At 36.9% G+C, this 21,920-nt stretch overlaps 1 protein-coding gene across 6 annotated transcripts in view; it reads right to left on the reverse strand.

Annotated features, from left to right (window-relative positions):
- Positions 1–21,920, reverse strand: part of METTL15 (methyltransferase 15, mitochondrial 12S rRNA N4-cytidine) — a 203,272-nt gene that overhangs the window by 30,002 nt on the left and 151,350 nt on the right. For 5 of the 6 annotated variants that reach the window (XM_057695087.1, XM_057695086.1, XM_057695088.1 and 2 more), the window contains one exon: positions 18,566–18,744. In XM_057695087.1, the coding sequence (XP_057551070.1) occupies positions 18,566–18,744 (179 nt within the window). The remainder of the gene's footprint in view (positions 1–18,565; positions 18,745–21,920) is intronic. The other variant, XM_057695089.1, reaches the window with a different exon arrangement.

Genomic DNA, 21,920 nt, shown 5'->3' on the forward strand with positions numbered 1-21,920 from the left:
AAACCTCACCACAGTGGGCAGAGGGCAGAAACAACAGGAATTACTACTAGGCAGCATAGGGAAAGGAGACAGCAAATCCTATAAATTAGACAAAATGAGAAAACAAAGAAACACCATGCAGACAGAGGAGCAGGAAAAAATCCACAAGGCCAAATAAATAAAGAGAAAATACGAAAATTGCCTGAAAAAGAATTCAGAGTAATGATGGTAAAGATGACCCAAAATCTCGAAAACAATATACAGAAAATACAAGAAACAGTTAATAAGGACTCAGAAGAACGAAAGAGCAAACAAACAGTAATGGACAACAAAATGAATGAAATTAAAAATACTCTAGATGGTACACACTGCAGAATAACGGAGGCAGAAGAACGAATAAATGAGTTGGAAGATAGAATGGGGGAAATAACTGCCACAGAGCAGGAAAGAGAAAAAAGAATAAAAAGAATGGAAGACAGACTCAGAGACCTTGGTGACAACATTAAGCACACCAACATTCGAATCACAGGATTCCCAGAAGAAGAAAAAAAGAAAGGGTCTGAGAAAATATTTGAAGAGGTTATAGTGGAAAACTTCCCCAACATGGGAAAGGAAATAATTAACCAAGTCCAAGAAGCGCAGAGAGTCCCATACAGAATAAACCCAAGGAGAAATACACCAAGGCACGTATTAATCAAACTAACAAAAATTAAACACAAAGAAAAAATATTAAAAGCAGCAAGAAAAAAGCAACAAATAATATATAAGGGAAAAACCCATAAAGATAACAGCTGATCTTTCTGCAGAAACTCTGCAGGCCAGAAGGGAATGGCAGGATATACTGTAAGTCCTGAAAGAGAAAAACCTACAGCCAAGAATTACCCTACCCAGCAAGAATCTTATTTAGATTCAATGGAGAAATCAAAAGTTAAGAGAATTCAGCACCACCAAACTAGCCTTACAACAATTGCTAAAGGAACTTTTCTAAGTAGGAAACACAAGAGAAGGAAAAGACCTACAAAAACAAACCCAAAACAATTAAGAAAATGGTAATAGGAGCATACGTGTCAATAATCACCTTAAATGTAAATGGGCCACATCCAGAGACAAAGGAGAAGCCGCAATAAGAGGGGTGCAATTGTGTTAAAATCAAATCCCATAAATGCTGGGTGGGTGACTCACAAGCAGGAGAACAGTTATATCACAGAAGTGCTGAGGGTTCTGAGCCCCACATCAGGCTTCCTAACCTGGGGGTTCAGCAATGGGAGGAGGAATCCCCAGAGAATCAGACTTTGAAAGCCAGCGGGATTTGATTGCAGGAACTCCACAGGACTGGGGGAAACAGAGACTCCACTCTTGGAGAGCACACAAAAAAGTGTGCTCACCAAGACCCAGGGGGAAGGAGCAGTGACCCCATAGGAGACTGAACCAGACCTACCTGCTGGTGTTGGAGGGTTGCCTGCAGAGGTGGGGGGCAGCTGTAGCTCACCGAGGAGACAAGGGCACTGGTGGCAGGGGTTCTGAGAAGTGCTCACTGGCTTGAGCCCTCCCAGAGTCCACCATTAGCCCCACCAAAGAGCCTGTAAGCTCCAGTGCTGGGTTGCCTCAGGCCAAACAACCACCAGGGTGGGAACACAGCCCCACCCATTGTCAGACAAGCAGATTAAAGTGTCACCAAGCTCCACGCACCAAATCGGATTAAAGTTTTACTGAGCTCCGCCCACCCAGCCCAAACCACCATCAGTCTCTCCCATCAGGAAGCACCCACGAACCTCCTAGATTACTTCCTCCACAGGAGAGCAGACAGCAGTATCAAACAGTATCAGCAGTAATTCATCTTGCGGAACTGAAAATCACAGCCACAGAAAGACACAGAAAATGAAAAGGCAAAAGACTTTGTACCAGATGAAGGGACAAGATGAGACACCAGAAACACAATCAAATAGAGGAGATAGGCACTCTTCCGGAAAAAGAATTCAGAATAATGATGGTGAAGATGATCCAGGACTTTGAAAAAAGACTGGATGCAAAGATTGAAAAGTTGCAAGAAAAGTTCACCAGAGACCTAGAAGAATTAAAGAACAAACAAACAGAGATATGCAACACAATGACTGAAATGAAAAATACAAGAGAAGGAACCAACAGCAGATTAACTGAGGCAGAAGGGCAACTAAGTGAGCTGTAAGACAGAATGGTGATAATCACTGATGCAGAAAAGAATAAAGAAAAAAGAATGAAAAGAACTGAAGACAGCCTAAGAGACCCCTGGGACAACGTTAAACACACCAACATTCGCATTATAGGGGTCCCAGAAGGAGAAGAGAGAGAGAAAGAACCCGAGAAAATATTGGAAGAGATTATAGTTGAAAACTTCCCTAACATGAGAAAGGAAACAGCTACCCAAGTGCAGGAAGCACAGAGAGTCCCAGGCAGGATAAACCCAAGGAGAAACACGCCAAGACACATAGTAGTCAAACTGACAAAAATGAAAGACAGAGAAAAGTTATGAAAAGCAACAAGGGAAAAACAACAAAAACATACAAGGGAATTCCCATAAGGTTAACAGCTGATTTCTCAGCAGAAACTCTGCAAGCCAGAAAGGAGTGGCACGATATATTTAAAGCGACGAAAGGGAAGAAACTACAACCAAGAATACTCTACCCAGCAAGGATCTCATTCAGATTCGATGGAGACATCAAAAGCTTTACATACAAGCAACAGCTAAGAGAATTCAGCACCACCAAACCAGCCCTACAACAAATGCTAAAGGAACTTCTCTAAGCGGGAAACATAAGAGAAGAAAAGGACCTACAGAAACAAAAACAAAACAATTAAGAAAATGGTAATAGGAACATACATATCGATAATTACCTTGAATGTAAACGGACTAAATGTACCAACCAAAGGAAACAGACTGGCTGAATGGAAACAAAAACAAGACCCATATATATGCTGTCTACAAGAGACCCACTTCAGACCTAGGGAAACATACAGACGGAAAGTGAGGGGATGGAAAAAGATATTCCATGCAAATGGAAATCTAAAGAAAGCTGTAGTAGCAATACTCATATCAGACACATTAGACTTTAAAGTAAAGACTACTACAAGAGACAAGAAAGGACACTACATAAAGATCGAGGGATCCATCCAAGAAGAGGAGGTAACAATTATAAATATATATGCACCCAATATAGGAGCATCTCAATACATAAGGCAAATGCTAACAACTATGAAAGAGGAAATCGACAGTAACACAATCATAGTGGGGGACTATAACACCCCACTTACACCAATGGACAGGTCATCCAGACAGAAGATTAATAAGGAAACACAAGCTTTAAATGATGCAATAAATCAGCTGGATTTAATAGATACCTATAGGACATTACATCCAAAAACAGCAGATTACACATTCTTCTCAAGTGCACATGGAACATTCTCCAGGATAGATCACATTTTGGGTCATAAATCAAGCCTTGGTAAATTCAAGAAAATTGAAATCGTATCAAGCATCTTTGCTGACCACAACGCTAGGAGATTAGAAATCAATTACAAGAAAAAAAACTGTAAAAAACACAAACACATGGAGGCTAAACAATACGCTACTAAATAACCAAGAGATCACTGAAGAAATCAAAGAGGAAATCAAAAAATACCAAGAGACAAATGACAATGAAAACACAATGATCCAAAACCTATGGGATGCAGCAAAGGCAGTTCTAAGAGGGAAGTTTATGGTGATACAATCCTACCTCAAGAAACAAGAAACATCCCAAATAAACAATCTAAACTTACACCTAAAGAAACTAGAGAAACAAGAGCAAACAAAACCCAAAGTTAGTAGACGGAGAGAAATCATAAAGATCAGAGCAGAAATAAATGAAATAGAAACAAAGAAAACAATAGCAAAAATCAAAAAACTAAAAGCTGGTTCTTTGAGAAGATAAATAAAATCGATAAACCTCTAGCAAGACTCATCAAGAAAAAGAGCGAGAGGACTCAAATCAATAAAATTAGAAATGAAACAGGAGAAGTTACAATGGACACTGCAGAAATAAAAAGCACCATAAGAGATTACTACAAGCAACTCTATGCCAATAAAATGGACAACCTGGATGAAGTGGACAGGTTCTTAGAAAGCTATAACCTTCCAAGACTGAACCAGGAAGAAATAGAAAATATGAACAGATCAATCACAAGAAATGAAATTGAAAATGTGATTAAAAATCTCCCAACAAACAAAAGTCCAGGACCAGATGGATTCACAGGTGAATTTTATCGAACATTTAGAGAAGAGCTAACACCCATCCCTCTCAAACTCTTCCAAAAAACTGCAGAGGAAGGAACACTCCCAAACTCATTTTATGAAGCCACCATTACCCTGATACCAAAACCAGACAAATATGTCACAAAAAAAGAAAACTACAGACCAATATCACTGATGAATTTAGATGCAAAAATCCTCAACAAAATACTAGCCAACAGAATCCAACAACACATTAAAAGGATCATCCACCATGATCAAATGGGGTTTATCCCTGGATTGCAAGGATTCTTCAACATATGCAAATCAATCAATGCGATACACCATATTAACAAACTGAAGGATAAAAACCACATGATCATCTCAATAGATGCAGAAAAAGCTTTTGACAAAATTCAACACCCATTTATGATAAAAACTCTCCAGAAGGTGGGCATAGAGGGAATCTACCTCAACATAATGAAGGCCATATATGACACACCCACAGCAAACATCATTCTCAATGGTGAAAAACTACAAGCATTTCCCTCTAAGATCAGGAACAAGACAAGGATGTCCACTCTCGCCACTACTATTCAACATAGTTTTGGAAGTCCTTGCCACGGCAATCAGAGAAGAAAAAGAAATAAAAGCAATCCAAATTGGAAAAGAAGAATTCAAACTGTCACTGTTTGCAGATGCCATGATGCTATGCATAGAAAATCCTAAAGATGCCACCAGAAAACTACTCGAGCTAATCAGTGAATTTGGTAAAGTTGCAGGATACAAAATTAACGCACAGAAATCTCTTGCATTTCTATACACCAACAATGAAAGATCAGAAAGAGAAATGAAGGCAACAATCCCATTCACCATTGCAACAAAAAGAATAAAATACCTTGGAATAAACCTAACCAAGGAGGTAAAAGACCTGTACTCAGAAAACTATAAGACACTCATGAAAGAAATCAAAGACGACACAAACAGATGGAGGGAAGTACCATGTTCTTGGACTGGAAGCATCAACATTGTGAAAATGACTATATTACCAAAAGCAATTTACAGATTCAGTGCAATCCCAATCAAATTATCAATGGCATTTTTCACAGAACTAGAACAAGAAATTTTATGATTTGTATGGAAATGCAAAAGACCCTGAATAGCCAAAGCAATCTTGAGAAGGAAAGACAGAGTTGGTGGAATCAGGCTTCCTGACTTCAGGCTATACTACAAGGCTACAGTGATCAAGACAGTATGGTACTGGCACAAAAACAGAAATATAGATCAATGGAACAGGATAGAAAGCCCAGAGATGAACTACGGTCAACTAATCTACGACAAAGGAGGCAAGGATATACAATGGCGAAAAGGCAGCCTCTTCAATAAGTGGTGCTGGGAGAAGTGGTCAGCTACATGTAAAAGAATGAAATTAGAACACTTCCTAACACCATACACAAAAATAAACTCCAAATGGATTCAAGACCTACATGTAAGGCCAGACAGTATAAAACTCCTACAGGAAAACATAGGAAGAACACTCTTGGACGTAAATCACAGCAAGATCTTTTCTGATCCGCCCCCTAGAATAATGGAAATAAAAACGAAAATAAATAAGTTGGACCTAATGAAACTTCAAAGCTTCTGCGCAGCAAAGGAAACTACAAGAAAGATGAAAACACAACCCTCAGAATGGGAGCAAATATTTGCAAATGAATCAACAGACAAAGGATTAATCTCCAAAATATATAAACAGTTTATCCAGCTCAATATCAAAAAAAACAAGCAACCCAATCAAAAAATGGGCAGAAGACCTAAATAGGCATTTCTCCAAAGAAGACATACAGATGGCCAAGAGGCACATGAAAAACTGTTCAACATCACTAATTATTAGAGAAATGCAAATCAAAATGACAAGGAGGTATCACCTCACATCAGTGAGAATGGGCATGATCAGAAAATCTACAAACAGTAAATGCTGGAGAGGGTGTGGAGAAAAGGAAACACTCTTGCACTGCTGGTGGGAATGTATATTGATACAGCCACTATGGAGAATAGTATGGAGGTTCCTTGCAAAACTAAGAATAGAACTAGCGTATGACCCAACAATCCCACTGCTGGGCATATACCCAGAGAATACCATAATTCAAAAAGACACATGCACTCCAATGTTCATTGCAGCACTATTTACAATAGCCAAGACATAGAAGCAACCTAAATGTCCATCAACAGACGAATGGATAGAGAAGATGTGGTACATATATACAATGGAATATCACTCAGCTGTAAAGAGGAAGGACACTGGGACATTTTTAGAGACATAGATGGACCTAGAGACTGTCATACAGAGTGAAGTGAGTCAGAAAGAGAAAAACAAATATTGTATAGTAACACATATATGTGGACTATAGAAAAATGGTACAAATCAACTGGTTTGCAAGGCAGAAATAGAGACACAGATGTAGAGAACAAACATACTGACACCAAGTGGGGAAAGCAGGGAGGGTTGGGGGGAATGAATTGGGAGATTGGGATACCAAAGAGTACACTCTAAATATATGCAGTTTATTGTAAAAAAGAAAAAAAGAAAATAAGAAAAAAAATGTAAATGGATTAAATGCTCCAACCAAAAGACACTGACTGGCTGAATGGATACAAAAACAAGACCCTTCTAAATGCTGCCTACAAGAAACCCACTTCAGACCAAGGGACACATATAGACTGAAAGTAAAGGGATGGAAAAAGATATTCCATGCAAATGGAAGTCAAAAGAAAGCTGGAGTAGCAATATGCATATAGACACATTAGACTTTAAACACTATTACAAGAGACAAGGTACGACACTACATAATGATCAAGGGATCCACCCAAGAAGAATATATAACAATTGTAAATATCTATGCACCCAACATAGGAGCACCTCAATACATAAGGCAAATGCTAACAGCCATAAAAGGGGAAATCGACAGGAACACAATAATAGTAGGAGACTTGAACACCCCACTTACATCAATGGGCAGATCATCCAAACAGAAAATAAATAAGGACACACAAGCTTTAAATGACGCATTAGACCATCTCAACCTAATGGATATTTAAAGGACATTCCATCCAAAAACTACAAAATACACTTTCTTCTCAAGTGCACATGGAATATTTTCCAGGATAGATCACATTTTGGGTCACAAATCTAGCCATGGTAAATTCAAGAAAATTGAAATCATATCAAGCATCTTCCCTGACCATAACACCATGACACTAGGTATCAATTACAGGAAAAAAAACTATAAAAAATACAAACACATGGAGGCTAAACAATATGCTATTAAACAAACAAGAAATTACTAAAGAAATCAAAGAGGAAATCAAAAAATATCTAGAAACAAATGACAATGAAAACACAACAACCCAAAACCTATGGGATGCAGCAAAAGCAGTTCTAAGAGGGAAGTTTATAGCAATACAGTCCTACCTTAAGAAACAAGAAAAATATTGAATAAACAACCTAACCTTACACCTAAAACAATTAGAGAAAGAAGAACAAAGAAATCCCAAAGTGAGCAGAAGAAAAGAAATCATAAAAATCAGATCAGAAATAAATGAAAAAGAAAGGAAGGAAACAGTAGCAAAGATCAAGGAAACTAAAAGCTGATTCTTTGAGAAGATAAACAAAATTGATAAACCATTAGCCAGACTCATCAGCCAAAAAGGGGAGAAGACACAAATCAACAGAATTAGAATTGAAAAAGAAGTAACAACTGACACCACAAAAATACAAAAGATCATGCAACTACTACAAGCAACTATATGCCTAGAAATTGGATAACCTGGAAGAAATGGATAAATTCTTAGAAAAACATAACCTTCCAAGACTTAACCGGGAAGAAATATAAAATATGAACAGACAAATCACAAGTATGGAAATTGAGACTGTGATTCAAAATTTCCCAACAAACAAAAGTCAGGACCAGATGGCTTCACAGGCGAATTCTATCAAATATTTAGAGAAGAGCTAACACCTATCCTTCTCAAACTCTTCCAAAATACCGCAGAAGGGGGAACACTCTCAAACTCATCCTACGAGGCCATCATCACCCTCATACCAAAACCAGGCAAAGATGTCACAAAAAAAAAAAAAAAATGCAGGCCAATATATCACTGATGAATATAGATGCAAAACTCCTCAACAAAATACTAGCTAACAGAATCCAACAGCACATTAAAAAGATCATACACCATGATCAAGTGGGGTTTATCCCTGGGATGCAAGGATTCTTCAGTATATGCAAATCAATCAATGTGATACATCATATCAACAAATTGAAGGATAAAAACCATATGATAATCTCAACAGATGCGGATAAAGCTTCTGACAAAATTCAACATCCAATTATGATAAAAACTCTCCAGAAAATGGGCATGGAAGGAAATTACCTCAACATAATAAAAGCCATATATAAGAAACCAAAAGCCAACATCATTCTAAATGGGGAAAAACTGGAAGAATTCCCTCTAAGAACAGGAAGATCACAAGGGTGTTCACTCTCACCATTATTATTCAACATAGTTTTGGAAGTGTTAGCCACAGCAATCAGAGAAGAAAAAGAAAGAAAAGGAATCCAAATTGGAAAAGAAGAAGTAAAATTGTCACTCTTTGCAGATGACATGATATTATATATAGAAAACCCTAAAGACTCTACCAGAAAACCGCTAGCACTAATTGATGAATCTAGTAAAGTAGCAGGATACAAAATAAATGCACAGAAATCTCTTGCATTCCTATACACGAACAACAGAAGAGCAGAAAGAGAAATTAAGGAAACTCTCCCATTCACCATTGCAACAAAAAGAATAAAATACCTAGGAATAAACCTGCCTAAAGAGGCAACAGACCTGTATGCAGAAAACTATAAGACACTGATGAAAGAAATCAAAGACGATACAAACAGAAGGAGAGACATACCATGCTCTTGGACTGGAAGAATCAACATTGTGAAAATGACTGTACTACCCAAAACAGTTTACAGATTCAACACAATCCCTATCAAATTACCAACAGCATTTTTCACAGAACTAGAACAAGAAATCTTACGATTTGTATGGAAATGCAAAAGACCCCGAATAGCCAAAGCAATCTTGAGAAGAAAAGATGGAGTTGGTGGAATTAGGCTTCCTGACTTCAAACTATACTACAAGGCCACAGTGATCAAGACAGTATGGTACTGGCACAAAAACAGAAAGGAAGATCAATGGAACAGAATGGAGAATCCAGAGGTAAACCCAAGCACATATGGGCATCTTATCTTTGACAAAGGAGGCAAGAATATACAATGGAAAAAAGACAGCCTCTTCAATACGTGGGGCTGGGAAAATTGGACAGCTACACGGAAAAGAATGAAGTTAGAACACTTCCTAACACCATACACAAAAATAAACTCCAAATGGATTCAAGACCTACATGTAAGGCCAGACACTATAAAACTCCTACAGGAAAACATAGGCAGAACACTCTATGACATCCATCAAAGCAAGATCCTTTTTGACCCACCTCCTGGAATAACAGAAATAAAATCAAGAATAAACAAATGGGACCTCATGAAATTTAAAAGTTTTTCACAGTGAAAGAAACCATAAACAAGACAAGAAGGCAGCCCTCAGAATGGGAGAAAATACTTGCCAACAAAGCAACGGACAAAGGATTTATCTCCAAAATATACAAGCAGCTCATGCAGCTTAATACCAAAAAAGCAAACAACCCAATCCACAAATGGGCGGAAGACCTAAATAGACATTTCTCCCAAGAAGACATACAGATGGACAACAAACACATGAAAAGATGCTCAACATCACTCATCATTAGAGAAATGCAAGTCAAAGCCACAATGAGGTATCACCCCACACCAGTCAGAATGGCCATCATCAAAAAATCTAGAAACAATAAATGTTGGAGAGGGTGTGGAGAAAAGGGAACTCTCTTGCAGTGTTGGTGGGAATGTAAGTTGCTACAGCCACTATGGAAAACAGTTTGGAGGGTCCTTAAAAATCTAAAAATAGAACTATCATATGATCCAGTAATCCCACTCCTGGGCATATACCCAGAGAAAACCATAATCCAAAAACAAACATGTACTGTAATGTTCATTGCAGCACTATTTACAATAGCCAGGACATGGAAGCAACCTAAATGCCCATCAACAAATGAACAGATAAAGAAGTTGTGGCATATACATACAATGGAATATTACTCAGCCATAAAAAGGAATGAAATGGAGCTATATGTAAGGAGGTATTTAGATTTAGAATCTGTCATACAGAGTGAAGTCAGCCAGAATGAGAAAAACAAATACTGTATGCTAACTCATATATACGGAATCTAAAAAAAGAAAAAAAGAAAAAAAATAGTAATGATGAACCCAGTGACAGGGCAAGAATAAGGATGCAGATTCAGAGAATGGACTGGAGGACACGGGGTTTGGAGGGCCGGGGTGAAGGGGAAGCTGGGACAAAGTGAGAGAGTAGCGTAGACATATATATATTACCAACTGTAAAATAGATAGCTAGTGGGAAGTTGCTGTATGACAAAGGGAGATCAACTTAATGATGGGTGATGCCTTGGAGGCCCGGGACAGGGAGGGTGGGGGCGAGTCACGGGAGGGAGGGGATATGGGGATATGTGTATAAATACAGCTGATTAACTTTGGTGTAGCTCATAAGCTGGTACAAGAGTGTAAAGCAATTATATTCCAATAAAGAGCTTACAAAAAAAAACTGCTCAATAACTAGTTACAGGAACAAATAACATTTTTTCTTCCTCTTCTTTTTTTTTTTTTAATTAACAAAGAAGGAAAAAATGGCCAGGCTATTTATATGCATCTGTAGAAAATTAATACCAATGTGAAAACTGCTAATGTGTAGAACATACAGTGCCAGCAGATCACTTTAATTTTCACTTGCAGAAGTATATGAAGTATAAAATAAGAAATGGAGTAATAAGGTAAAAAGCTGCATTTCCCTTCTCTTGTCCCATAGAAGCAGTTTGAAATTCAGCTATAATCAGGAAAACCTAGAAGATTTAGTTATTCTAAACTAAGGATCTGTCCCAATTCACGGTCGTATTTAGGATAGAAGATCCCAAGATAATACAGTGGAGAATTCCAGGGATTGGAAGTGTGTTGGGTCCTGGGATAGGACCCTGAATTGCCTGTCTTCTATTCCTCACAGCCCTCTGAAATCTTACCTGCTTCTTCATTTATTAGTTCGTTGATTTTTTTTCATTTCTGTAATTAATAAGTTTCTACTGGGTGCCAAGGTCTTTTCTATAAATAGCTATCACTCTCCCCCTAAAAGGCCCAACTCAAAGGTCTCTTTGTCTGTAACTTCCATCCAAACTCTCTCCTCAATAACTCAGACCTTTTCAGCACATCACAATCAGTTGCTCCCTCCTCTGGATTTCCAAACCTTTTTGTTCATGACTCTGTTATGCATGGCATTTATTATAGGGTGACAGAGTGAGTTGATTATATAACTGTTTCCTATATGATTATGGGAGATCCAGACGACTGAGCTATCAGCATTCTCCAGCAGCAATCCATGCTGTACTTTAATCACCAGAAAGGGATTTAGAATAGCATCATAAATAAGAGCACAGAGTCTAGAGTAAGATTACTAGCTTTCAATTGCAGCTCCACTTGACAAGAGACAAGTTACCTAGCCTCCTTTTGCTTCACTTGTAAAATGGGGATAAAAATAGTACTTGCCTCATGGGTAGTTGTGAGGACTGAGTTAATACCTGAAAATAATTTAGGATAGTATCTAGTAGTTGGTCAGAAAGTGTTAGCTAGCATTATTATTATTATTATTATTATTATTAAATTAGGGTTGGGCCACAGTCACTTGGGATTGGCATTTCCTGCTCCCTACTTGGTACTTCGAACTGAGAATAGCCAGATTTTTTAGGAGAAAGATTTTCAGTTTTTTTTCTTTCGTTTTTTTTCCACATTTCATTTCATTCTCTTCTGTGTTGGACTTCTTGTACAGAATGTCTCTTGGAAAGATAACTTATTAAAACAAATGTTTACTTATGAAATGCCACTTGATAATTTAGTTGGCATGAAGTTATCATGCCAATACACACAGTGTATAAGAGACTGAATTCAAGAAATGTGAAATGACAGGAGAATAAGTGTACTATCACAGGCAGTAGCAATGACAACTATGACTCACTGGCAAGCCATTCAAATTTGACTGTCTGACCATACCGTTTTCCACTAGAGTGATAATCAAACTCTTCAACATCTTTATTTTTTTTTCTTAATTATGGCACTATTAATACAAAGAGTGCTTTTTGGGGAAGATGGAGGAAAAAACATGTAGGTTATTAAAACAATATAGGGATGGCAAACTACTCTGATTTGCTTCATCAGAGAAAAGTTTATGTTCCACTAAAATTTGATGGCAATGCCTATTTCTTAATGAATGCTTTATTTGACTTACTTTTTTATTTTGAAGGTTTCTCTCAAAACCTTCAAAATAACAAAGGTTTTGCTGAATTAACAAAAACTTGCTGAGGAAAAGACAGTGATTTCAAATGCCAGCTGAGGCATGAGCCATAAATGCTGCTGTGGAAAGATAAACCTTATATTTACCAATGTAGAAAAAGATGATTATTCTTTGTAAACTCACATAACCTCTAAAGGAAAAACAGCTTGGAATGAAGCCATTAGCCTATCAGAGATCACACTGTTGGGCTGTGGACAGGAATTCCAGGGTAGAAGCCCACACTCAGGTTCTAACTAGTGCACTTATTTACTCTCTAGATCACCCTACTTCTGGATAGAGAAGAGAATAAAATGCTTATAAGTATATTTACACTTTAAAATTCAGAGAGAACTTTCAAAATATCGTCGCATTTATCGGCCATAGCAGTTATTAGTTATCCCTCTTTTCCAGATGAGAAAATAAGTATCAGAGAAGATAAGTGACTTAATTTAAGTTCACAAAGCAAATCAATTGCAGAACCAGAAATAGAACTTGAGGATTTTTGATTTCATGTTCTGGGGAGTCTCACCTATTCCTCAAGCTGCTTTCATGGATACTGAAGATTTGATGCTTAGGTCCCCCACTTGTCAAAGTAAAGGGCAGAATACAATTGATTCTCAGTAACACCTAACAAGTTACATTTTTTTTTCCTGAATTTTTATTTTACTTTGGCTGAGAATGTACATATCTTTTTATTGATTTATTGGCTCAACAAGCATTCATTAAGCTCTGGCCATGTACCCAGTACATGACTCAGAATAAAGGTTTTATCAAAGTTTTAGTCAGGTAATAATGTCTATACATTTAATCAACAAGAAGCAGACATATCTAAGAAGCTTCCTCCTGTCTCCCTTTTCCCATCGAAAAACTGATAGTATAAGCCTTCTGTCACTGATTATCAATGGATTAATTACCTATTTTGTGAATTTGAATCTAAATGCCAATGACCTGAAAAATGATCAGTATAGTTCTTTGATTTTTGCATGAGCTTGGAAGCTGCAAGTGAATTTCAATATCCATTTAAATAAAATATAATTAGTAGCGTTATGTTTGCTAAACAAAAATAACAATGATCATCATCATAAATATTACTCACTTCCATTTCAAGATGAGAAAGATAAAGTCTAAAACTGTTTACGTTTACCCAGAAAGCAAGTTGTAGAACCAGGACTTGAACTAAGATCTTTACATTAAACTAGACTTAATTTAATAATTAAGATTAAATGGTGATTTTTTTTCCTTGATGTATCCAGAGAATTGAAAGAGAAATGGAATACAGAATAGCTCTAATGAAATATGAACAGATTATTGAGGAAAATAATCAGGGTTCTTTATTCAAAGGGATATCCACAATGAATACCATTTTTAAGCTTACACGAATCAAATATACATCAATTCTGCAAAATCTAGACCATAGCCATTTTGTCAAAATTAAGTGCATAAAATATTTTTTCTGAAGAGCTTGAATATTTTTATATGTACCATTCCCCATCTTTAAAGATTCTTAATTAGTAAAAATATTTTATCAAAGTAAATTTTTTTTCAGAGTATCCCCAAATTATAAGGGAGGGCAATGTATGTTTTCTAATTTACCTGAGTACATTAGTGTTAATGTTGTTAGACCATTTTGGTATGAGAGATTCACTGTTTCCATTTCAACATTTAATGCACATAAAATTTTTTGAGCTATATTAAATTCTTTATTGAAACTAAGCATCAAAATTTGGTGTGTATTTTGCATATATGGCACCTCTTAATTTAGAGCCACTGCATTTCAAGAGCTGCATATACACATGTGGCTAGTGGCAACTGTACTGGACAGCATAGGTCCAGGCGAAAAGATAAATAGTAAGCAAGCAACAAGAACAGCATAAATGCTATCACAGGCTAATACAGCGCTATGGGAGAAAAAAAGGAGAGAATCTCAACTAATTTGTGTAGGACTGGAAAAAACTTCCCAAAGGAAGTGACATTTCAACTAAGCCCAAAAGGAAGAGCTGACATTAGCCACAGGAAAGGGTAGGTGTAAGGAACTTTAGTGGAGGGAACACTATATACAACACTGTATATGTGTTATTTAGATGAAAATTCCTGGCTAGGAGTTCTGAAGAGTGCATATAGTCAGTTACGTCCTTCAGGTTGTTTTTGGAATTATCTTAAATTACTGATTTGGTAATTTACAAAGTAATTCATGGCAGTTGTAAGTGTTCTGTTCCAACCTAGAGCCCCAAACCTGTCTTCCGGAGCTCCCATGATTTGGAAGAATACTGGAATTGTAGTTACTTGTACAACCAAAGGCACGAGGCTTTAGGTTTTATAAATACAAATTAATCACTTGAATTATTATATAATTCCACTACGTGTATTGTGATTACAAGTGTGGTGGTCTTTTTTGCTCTGATGGATTATTAGCTTTTTGAAAGCAAAGGAAGTGATTTATATTTTCATCCATACATGGGTTTTACTATGAGTCAGGAACCATGGCATATTTCCCAAAGTACTTGATAATATTGAACATATTTAGTATGAATTTATTAAGAACCAGAAAAGACATTCAAATGTAATCACTGCATATTATAGCCTGCGAAAATACACGTTTGTTAAATAAAGATACCGCTTAGGAACTGTACTAGGTTGAACAGTGTCCCTCAAAGTTCATCTCCACTGGAAAGCAGTGAGTGTGACTTTTATTTAGAAATAGAAACTTCGCAGATATAATCAAGTTAAGATGAGTATATACTGGATTAAGGTGGGCCCTATGTCAAACATGAATGGTATGCTTAAAATAAGGGAGATTTGGACACAAAGACAGATGAAAAGGGAGAAAACACCATGTGATGATGGAGGCAGAGACTTTGTGATACATCTACAAGCAAGGATCACCACAGACTGTTGGCAACCACCAGAAACTAGGAATAGTCAAGAAAGCATTCTCCCCCGGAGCCCTGCTGATACCTTGGTTTTGGACTTCTAGCCTCTAGAACTGTGAAAGAATAACTTTCTATCGTTTTAAGCCACCTACTGTGTGGTACTTTGTTACAGCAGCACTATGAAACTAAGACACAAACTTTCCTGGGCCCTCCATTACTTCCTGTATTTCCTTCATGAAGCAGCTCTCTAAAGAGACTTCTACTTAATAGAATTGACAGGTTAATCCCTTTCTCTAAAAAACAAATTTTATTCTACTCTCTAGCATTCTATACAGTCCTGCTCCCACCAAAAGAACTGTATGCTTATAGCCCAGAGCACCTACTCTTGTCAATACATAATTTAATGAAATATCACATGAACTGATGAAATATGAATGCAAAACAAAAGGCAGCTGTTGTTTTCATTAATACTAAGTTGGAGACTGGAAACTTTTCTCCTATAAAGGTTAGTCACATAAAAATGCAATGAAATTAGATATGGGTGAGGTAATTAAGACAAAAATAATGAAAATCCAGAAAATATGCTCACTCAGATTGCTTTGTAAGTATCTTTAAATTCTTACTTCATTTTAATAAAAACAAAATTAAACTTATAGAATATATGCCATGGGTGTGGTTTATGTAAGAATGGATCTTCTGGGACTGCAACTAGGACCCAACCACGTCCATATATACATACATATATGAGAGTGTGTGTGTGTGTGTGTGTATAGGTTCTATAATTCTCCACTTGAATCAACTTTTTCTATTAGCCACACAATCATAATTTCAAACTACAATAAATAAGAATGTTTCCACTATAAGTACAAGTTTATTACCCCATGTTTTTGTTCCATCACTTATTAGTCTGTCAGTTTCATGAACACAGAGGCTCTATCTGATTTGCTCCCCTTTCTACCTTTAGTACTTATACTTAGTAAAATCTTGGTATATAGCAGCCTCTCCCCAAATATTTTTTGAATAGATAAGCACAAAATGGAAACCCATTTTTTTCTGTTTTCCCATTCTCCAAAGAATTATATCATCATCAATAAAGTTGTATTAAAATGGGCTGATTTGAGCCTTAAAAGTGGGTTCATTATAGAGAACTCAATTTTTAATGGCATTTACTAAAATGGGGTTTTACCTACACACACATGAAAATTCTCATTTTTAGTATATAATTTGTCATAGCCCTAATAAGCTTTTCACATCATAATCTTTCTGAAAATACTTAAATTGTTCCTATTCTACATCTTCATCTAATTTCTATCTAATACCGCAGTGTTATTCCCCAAGTGTACAGATTAGGGTTCTGACACAGAAAAGTTAACTTAATTTCTTAAAGGCGGATTCCCCATGATGCCTCAAATTCATGAACTTCCAAATTCTAGATAGCATTAATGTTGCCACTGATTAGGCTGTTCTCTTGAGGAAACTGCTCACCCTCCCTGAGCCTTGGTTTCTTCAGTTATCAGATGAGGCTTTTTGACCGGATGATCTCTAGGATGCCCTCGAGCCCTGAGTCCACAGAAAATTCTGGATTTTCTTATCAATTAAAAAAATGTGACTGCTCACTGCTCTTCTTTCCAAAATGGAAGACAGAGAACACAGCTAGTTAAAGAATGACAGAAAGGATAAGGTGGAGATGTGTTAGTGAGTATGGAGCAGGAAGAAAGGAAGGGACAGAAGACAGGGGTAATGTGATGTCAGCCTGCTAGTATAAACACTTTGGGGAAGAAAATCATGGAATATTTTATGCTCACATAACCCACAAGATTTTACTCTTACTTGCCTACAGGAGTCTCCATGTTGGAAGGGCCTTGAGGTATGTAGTTTAAAAAATTAAAGACTTGGTCAACTCTTTATATTTTATTATTAATAACTAAGTAGAATACAGTCTTATTAAATTATGTTATAAAACAGTTGCTCTAAATCTCAATCTGAGTGAATTTATAATTGTTTTATTCCTTAAACTGTAGATAATATTAAGATAGAGGCAACTAATATTAGGTTCTTTTCACAAGCTACACAAATATTCCTTTTTTCTACTTCTTTAACTACCTGAAGTGACTTAATAGGAACTATTGAAAAAAAATCTTATTACATTTGGTAAATAAAAATGATGTTGAGTTTCAGATGGTTCAACAAGATGAAGAATTTACCGTTGGAATTCTGTTAAATAACTGCACGAGTTGTATTTTTGCCTTGGAAAGCTTTCATCCTGGAACACAGCTGTGAAACAACTTTGGCTCCAAACAGAAAGGCTATAATAAAGCGCCTCCTAGCTAGACTTAGGTTCAATAGGTTTATGGTGGTGAACAGCAGAAAAGATGAAATGTTTCAATAAGCCCCTCAGGCTGATTTAGTTAGCATTCACAAAGGGGAATAACCTATACATCACAAACCCTCTGTTAGATGGTTGTTTAGAATAGATGTATGAGTCACTGGATTTTATTTTAGCAGTTGGGCAAAGCAATTCTCCTTTTGCCCAAAATATTAAAATGCAGAAATGTGAAACTAAGAGAGGTAATGTCAGATCTTACACAGGATGCTTATCAACCACTGTAATGGATCGAGAAATTATTTTGCTCTCGTCATTCCTCATTTCACCTTGCTAGGCACAAATGATAAATTATCTTACACACACACAAATTCTATTATTAAACTAATCAGCAAACTACAGTATATTTTTTTAAATTGTGTGTGGGGGAGAGGTGTTGGAGGGGGGACGCTTGCAAAACCAAAGAAAGCTGGCATAAGAGAAGGATAGACAAGATTCTATCCTGCATGATTTCAAGTACAAATGAATCCCTCTGGGAGTTTGGGGGGTGTGTATATATATATATTTTTTTTTTTCCCCCTTCTCTCAGACACTGTTCAGAATCAATGAGGGTACCTGCGACAATGCTGGCAAGCTGCTGGGTTCTGGTGATGGGGTAGATGCTGCGTGCCTGAACGATCGCTGAAGCGATTTTCTTGGCGTGCTTCTCCTCCCCGTATGTTCTCAGGATGGATGCAAGTGCCTGTTGATCTAAAGCGTTCACAACATCAGCTGCAGTGGGCATGTCAGGGTACCTACGCACAAGAAGAGCCAATTAGTTCACTGACGTCAGTTTTCATTGACAAGAGGCGAAACTTCAAGAGTACTGAGACATAGAGTCAGGCATACACACATAGTCTAAGAGGTCTGAGATTTTTAAAGTCACAGACTGAAATCGTACACAAATGAAATAGATTTTCCATTTCAAATACCCATGATTATGGCAAGTGGGACTGTGTGTGTAAGAGTTAAAATACTTTACTAGCCTTTAATTCAGAAAGAAGTTATTATTGCTTATGAAGATTTCTCCCATCCTAAAATAATGGAAAATGTTTTAGATTTGGTTTTTCAAATTTAAATTACTGCTCAAATTTTTTTTCTAGTATAGAAGATACAAGGCTTACTGACATATTTAAATGAGCCTAGATCTCAGGAACTTAACTAAATCTAAGACTGTGAAGTAACCAACTACTTATATGAGGATACAAATTGAATTCAGAAAGTCTAAAAAAGAAGATACTACTGGTCAGTTTCCCTCACGAAAACTAGAACATCCTTAATAGTAATAACATATATTATTTCAAATTGTTAACAATACTGGCTTATATACCCATGACAAAAGTTACAATGGAGTAAAACCTGGTAATTAACAAACAATACTAAACAGGCATAGATGGTAATTTCAGAGGGAAAAGATAAAGTAATACCAACTCTGGTCAAACAGAATAAATTACAGTAACAGGAAATAGCATTCATTTTGTCAGGCCATTTCAATTTACCTTACTTTAGGGAAATGGGTCAAGGTATTATAAGCGATGAGCTGAGACCTTAATTATTAGAGAGAACTTCACTAACAGTACAGTTCTCTCTCCTGTAGCTAATATGTTGGATTGATTGCTGGTACCACGCTGTAATGACTTTAAGTAACAAGGATATGATAGCTTTAAGACCTGACCATCAATCAGAGTGTGGTTGCCAAGAAACACCTGAATCTGTTCTTAAAAATACTACACTGCACCTTGTTAACATGGCTAGTGCCACCAGAAAAAAAATTTTGTTGTTTTCCTCGGCTTGTCCCCTATTTCACCATGACCTCCATATTTCTCTTTCTGTGTGTGTGTGTGTGTGTGTGTGTGTGTGTGTAACCTTGTTTTCCAGATCCTGTGATTCTTTTTTTTCCTGGCAGCCATGATACCCCCAGATCAACGAACATCCTACAACGTAGCCGATTTCCATTTCAACAGGCTTTGCTCCTTCAGTAACAGCTTTAAGGATAAAGATTTGGTCTGTAGAATCAGATCAAATTTGATTAGAATCATGGCCTTGCTACTCATATTGTGTAAGCTTTTGAACCTACTGGAGCCTCAATTTCTAACTTGTGAAATGAAAGTAGCAATGCTTACCTCACAGAATCGTTGAGAGAATTAAGGGTTCATGCAATTATAAAATAGATAGTATAATGCCTGGAATAGAGAAACTCAATGAATGTCACTGTCCTTTAGATCTTATCCATTCCTAGATTTGCCAAACGTCATTCTTGGCCTAACGGAAAAATCCGTTAGATCTTACCTAGCTGTTAATTCAACTGCCCAGACCACCGAGCATCAGAACGAACCTTGTTAGTGATGGTAAATTCAGACTCACAGGATATAGCCAGTTCTACCACAGAATATATGTCCAGTTCTACCAAGACAATTCTAAGATTAGCAGGTTTGTTTGCTTGTTTTTAATACCGTTCTACTTCTAAGTAAGAAAACTAAAAGAGCATTTTGCTCAAATACAGTTCAGTGAATAGGCATAATTTTATTTTACTCTTGTGTTAATATTGAATAGCTTTGTATCAGGTTGGCCAAAAAGTTTCTTTGGTTTTTAAGTAAAAAGAAAAGACATTTTTCACTTTCACCAAGAACTTTATTGAAGAACATATTCACTGTTTTGTTCCACTACCTTCTGCTATTTTCCAGGCAACTTCATGATTCCATCTTCCCAAAACTTTTTATCTTTTTGAGCAAAGAACTCTTCCAGGTGCCTTTTATAATCTTCCAGGGAATTGAAATTTTTTCCATTGAGAGAATTTTGTAAAGACCAAAATAAATGGAAATCTGAAGGTACAATGTCTGGTGAATACAGCGGATAAATCAGAACTTTCCAGCCACGCTGTAACAGTTTTTGCCTGGTCATCAAATGCAATCTTGCAGTATCTTGATAGAAGATTATGAGTTTTCTGTTAACTAATTCCGGATGCTTTCGTTGATTGCTGTTTTCAGTTGGTCTAATTGGGAGTAGTACTTGTTGGAATTAATTATTTGGTTTTCCAGGAGGAGCTCACAATAGATGACTCCCTTCCAATCCCACCATATACACATCACCTTCTTTGGATGAAGACCAGCCTTTGGTGTTGCTGGTGATGGTTCATTTCACTTGCCCCGCCATCTCTTCTGTTCCACATTATTGCGCAGTAATCACTTTTCATTGCCCATCACAATTTGTTTTAAAAACAGAACATTTCGTTACATTTCAGCAGGAAATCACATGTTGAAATATGGTCAAGAAGGTTTATCTCGTTTAATGTGGAATCCAAACATCAAAGCAATTAGCATAACCCACCCCGTGCAAATGATTTTCAACACTTAATTTGGATATTCTGAGTATGTTGGCTATCTCCCACGTGTTACAACACTGGTTGTTCTCAATTAATGTCTCAATTTGATCGCTGTCAACTTCAACTGGTCTACTAACCACGGAGCATCGTGAAATCTCCAGCACGAAACTTTGCAAACCACTTTTTAAAAAATTTTTTCATCTTTATTGGCATATAATTGCTTTACAGTATTGGGTTAGTTTCTGCTGTACAACAAAGTGAATCAGCTATATGTATACATATAGCCCCATATCCCCACCCTCTTGAGACTTCCTCCCACCCTCCCTATCCCACCCCTTTAGGTCTTCACAAAGTATCGAACTGATCTCCTCCTGCTCTGTAGCAGCTTCCCATTAGCTATCTATTTTACATTTGGTAGCATATATATGTCAATGCTACTCTCTCACTACATCCCAGCTTTCCCTCCCCTCCCACCCCGTGACCTCAAGTCTGTTCTCTACATCTGCATCTCTATTCCTGCCCTGCCACTAGGTTCATCAGTACCATTTGTCTCGATTCCATATATATGCATTAGCATATGGTATTTGTTTTTCTCTTTCTGATTTACTT

This window comes from Hippopotamus amphibius, chromosome 9, assembly GCF_030028045.1.
Source record: "Hippopotamus amphibius kiboko isolate mHipAmp2 chromosome 9, mHipAmp2.hap2, whole genome shotgun sequence".
Lineage (NCBI taxonomy): Eukaryota > Metazoa > Chordata > Mammalia > Artiodactyla > Hippopotamidae > Hippopotamus > Hippopotamus amphibius.